Raw genomic sequence first — 4,211 nt, 5'->3', positions numbered from 1 at the left:
GAAGAGCGTGTACACTCTTCGAAAAGCGTATTATACTGACTTGGGATTCAAAGGGGTCGTAAGCCCAGATAATACCTTCCTTTAATTTTTCTGAGGTAAGCTTAAGGCTAACAAAAATTCATCGGTTTGATAAGGTTTTTCGCTGGGTAGTTGACCCCATCAACCTTAACTTGCCCTTGCTCGATTTTGAGAACAGATATAAAAGGATAATTACGTTTTGGACACAGTATTAATAACAGTAGCGAATTGAACTTGTCGCAGAGCCAGTGCTGATATTGCGAAAAACCGATTTTGACAGCTCTTGTTATGTCCACAAAATAGCACAGCCATTGTCATCACATTTCGTCTTGCACATAGCACGCATTTCGTAAAGTTCATGCGCTTCATACGACATTAATTGATCCAAAGTAATAAAAATCTCAATTGATCTTAAGGTTTCTGTTAAATCTTCGATTTTATTCACAAAGTTTATTTCGTCGAAAAAAATTATCCAAAATAACAATCATATTTGTCATTGATTTGTTCGAAGATTACAGTAAAAGGTAAGAGATCGCTCTAAAGTAATGAAACACTCAACAATTCAAATAAAATGAAATCAAAGGTTCAAATTCACCATAGTTGACAATCACATTCAATTTCGGAACAATTGGTCATAAATAAAGATGCAATAAAATTGCACGAGATTGTAGTGTAGATAATATACAGAATATAAATACATAAAATCAATTTTCTATTTATTAGGTAAAAATGTTGAGCTGGAAAGAGGAGATGGACATAATGCTTGCTGTATTCGACAGTCAGACAAAAACTTCTTTAAAGAACATTAAACTGGCACTCAAACGCAATGGTTTATCGTTTAGTGCCGAATTCAAGCAATATTTTCTGGGCGCTTCTTATGATCGGTGAGTGAATAAATCAGTATTTTCGATCATTAAGTGAGTTCTTATTAGCTCATTACTATTGTAGGATCAAGAATACGTTCAATCAATTCGAAATTGATTCGCTGTTTGAAGATCAAATCTGTCTTGGTCTGAATGCTACCATGTCGACAGATGGACTTCAGATGTCAAACCCAATATATGAGAAAAGTCACTACATGGGTGTTCCAGTTGAAATCATCGACTCAAGTGATGAAGATGATGCAAGAGGTCAGACAAAACTCGAAGAGCCAGAAACAGCATCTGATTTTCATTACGGTACAACTGGCATAACATTTGAATTTAACGATTTTGTGGAAAATGACGACGATGGAAGATTTCCTGGAATTCTAAGATCCAATGGTTTCGACTGCCAAAAAGATATTTTTCAAAGCGACGATGGAGAAACCGACGAAGTGATGGAAATGAACGATGACGTTTCGAGGACTGTATTTGGCGTGAATCGCGTTATGAACTCAAGAAACAAACGTACATGCACTGTAACTTCGAACAATCGACCAAAAAAAACTCCATCGGTTTCGACAGCAGAATCATTGGGCAATAAAAATCCAAACAAGTTGGCGATGAAGAAGCGATTCCAGTGCGAATTCTGTGCATATTCCAGCAATTATAAGTGTTACCTCAAGAGACACACGCGTACTCATACTGGTGAGAAACCGTATCGATGTGATATTTGCCGCAAAAACTTCTCGAGATTGGACAATTTGAAGCAGCACAAAGTGACTCACACCGAACAAACTCCGTTCCATTGCCGCGGCTGTTTCGATGGATTTTCCCAAGAGACCGAAAGAAACGCCCATGAAAAAGTGTGCAAATCGCGTCGATATGAATGCCATATCTGCAAGAAGTTTGCGACTTCGAATAAAAATCTGTTAAAAATGCATATGTGTACGCATACCGGTGAAAAACCGTTCCGATGCGAGATTTGTATGACACGTTTTACGCAGAAAGGAAGTTTGAAAAAACATTTGAGCACCAAGCACATTAGAATCAATGTATAAATTATACTAATGACTGAAAATTAGTTGATTTGAATTATGATGTCGAATTATGCATATCTCTAATCTATTACTATGAATAATCGTTAGTTAAATTTACAAATTTAATCCAAGTTCATTGCAATTTAGTTCATACAACCAAACAAATGATATCCAACAAATTTCCGTACTAAAAGATCTTTCTGCTTTCAATAAAATGAATATTCCGAATCGAGTAAATTTGATTTATTTATTTTAAATATTCTTTCAATTTAAGTGTAAAACATGCTGAAATTCATCAAGCGAAATGCTACCGCTTTGCATGGGTTAAAATAAGTTTTTTTTCTAGCAAATATTCCAATTTGGTCAGCTGAATGAGAAAACAGTTTTGATTCCGCGAATACAGGCGAATGCAGAAAATTACGCGTAATCATCAAAGCTACTTTTAGTAAAATGTTTACGTATATGGCACATGAACATAGTAAGGAAAGCGAGTTAGTATTAGAAGAAACATTAGAACAAAAGCGAGATTGAGAGAGAGCGAGAGAGGAATAAAAAAAGTCAAAATTCAAAATTATTAATCTAATTTTTGAACCATTTGGCCGCATATACTCAGAAATAACATCGAATTTGTCTCTACGGCGAAATCCCATTTTGACAGCACATGACGTTTTCTCATCAAATAATCATAAATAGACTCATTAGCATATTACCTCTCTTTGTGCAACGCACGCACATTTGATCTTCTTGAAAATTCTATCATTTTTCCAAAAAATTCATCATACATTTCTAAAAAAAAATCTATTTGATTTCATACATAGTGCTTTTCGTGGTTAAAGACGATTCATCGAAATATGTAAGTGAATTAGATGATTTTTCTTCGGTAAAGTCTATGTATTGTGTGTTGTGTTAGATGAAATAAAAAATTGGTTTGCTCATAAAAACTAATATAGCGTCTAATACAATGCACTTCATGAAGCACAGACTAATTTTGAAATATTCTTCATTCATTTTCATTAATTTTGAAATATTCTTTTCTAAATTTTTCTAATTCAAAGTTGAAGATTCGTAGAATTGAAGATGGTATCAATGAATTGGGGAGAAGAGATGTCAAAAATGCTCAATGCATTCGAAAATCAAGCCTTTCAATCTTTGAGCAGCATAAAATTGACGTTAACGCGCAATGGCTTAAAATTTAACCCAACGTTCAAGCAGTACTTTTTAGACGCTTCCATTACTCGGTTCGTATAAGAAACATCCTTTATTCGTTACTCCTTTGAATTCAAAAATAATTTCAAATATTGTTCTGTATGCAGATTGGTGGAAACGTTCAACCGATTTGAAGTCCATTCACGAATTGAAGACCAAATGATGGACCAACGCGATGCAAATATGTTACAGGATACAACTTCACAACAAATCGAAAATGATTCCACTCAATTCAGTGATCGATTGAGAAACAATGGACCGTTTCAAAAGACTGACTTGATAGACACCGATGACGGAAGTAATGACGATAGACATGCAACAACAATCGATGAACTGGATGACAATTCCTTGATGTCTTTGTTTCAATCCAACATGGTTGAACGTTTAGAAACTTTTCCAGTTTCTGATCATAAGTAAGTCAAGATCGGTCGATGTTATTTTGATATTTTCAAAGTAATTTATTTTGATCTTCTACAATAAATCATTTGATTTCCTCTGATTTGTCTATGTAACAGCAATGTCGTCAAAAATAAATTGAAAATGGAAGATACGGAAGTGGATGACGGCATTGGGGTTGATGTCAATCAAGATAATTGGGCAGCAGTTGTAGAACCTTCTCCTTATTCTATTGAGAACACCAAATCTGGTTCAGATATGTTGAAAAATACAACACGACCATCATCATCATCTTCATCAAACCAGTTGGATTCAAAGAAACAAAATAAATGCTGTCAGCTATGTGGATATTCCAATAAGCACAAGAATGGGAATCTTATACGTCACATGCGTACTCACACCGGTGAGAAACCATTTCGATGTGATATTTGCCGCAAAAACTTCTCGAGATTGGAAAATTTGAAGCAGCACAAAGTGACCCACATCAAAGAAATTCCGTTCCATTGCCGCGGCTGTTTCGATGGATTTTCACAAGAGACCGAAAGAGACGCCCATGAAAAAGTGTGCAAATCGCGTCGATATGAATGCCATATCTGCAAGAAGTATGTCAATGTGCGTAAAAATCAATTGAAAATGCATATGCGAAAGCACAACGGTGAAAAACCGTTTCGATGCGAAATTTGTATGAAGC

At 35.2% G+C, this 4,211-nt stretch overlaps 1 protein-coding gene across 1 annotated transcript; it reads left to right on the top strand.

Annotated features, from left to right (window-relative positions):
• Positions 1 to 3,496: 3,496 nt before the first annotated feature.
• Positions 3,497 to 4,122, top strand: LOC116347663 (zinc finger protein 2-like; the record flags this gene model as incomplete). Its single annotated transcript, XM_031778352.1, has 2 exons — positions 3,497 to 3,537; positions 3,640 to 4,122. Coding segments are annotated over exons 1-2 (524 nt in total), but the record flags the coding sequence as incomplete, so codon positions are not given.
• Between the last annotated feature and the right edge of the window lie 89 nt (positions 4,123 to 4,211).

This window comes from Contarinia nasturtii, unplaced genomic scaffold (genome assembly GCF_009176525.2).
Source record: "Contarinia nasturtii isolate CC-2019 unplaced genomic scaffold, AAFC_CNas_1.1 Cnas_scaffold_2006, whole genome shotgun sequence".
NCBI classification, from domain to species: domain Eukaryota; kingdom Metazoa; phylum Arthropoda; class Insecta; order Diptera; family Cecidomyiidae; genus Contarinia; species Contarinia nasturtii.
Note: the sequence above shows the minus strand (reverse complement) of the source record. Positions and strands in the feature narration are given on the sequence as shown.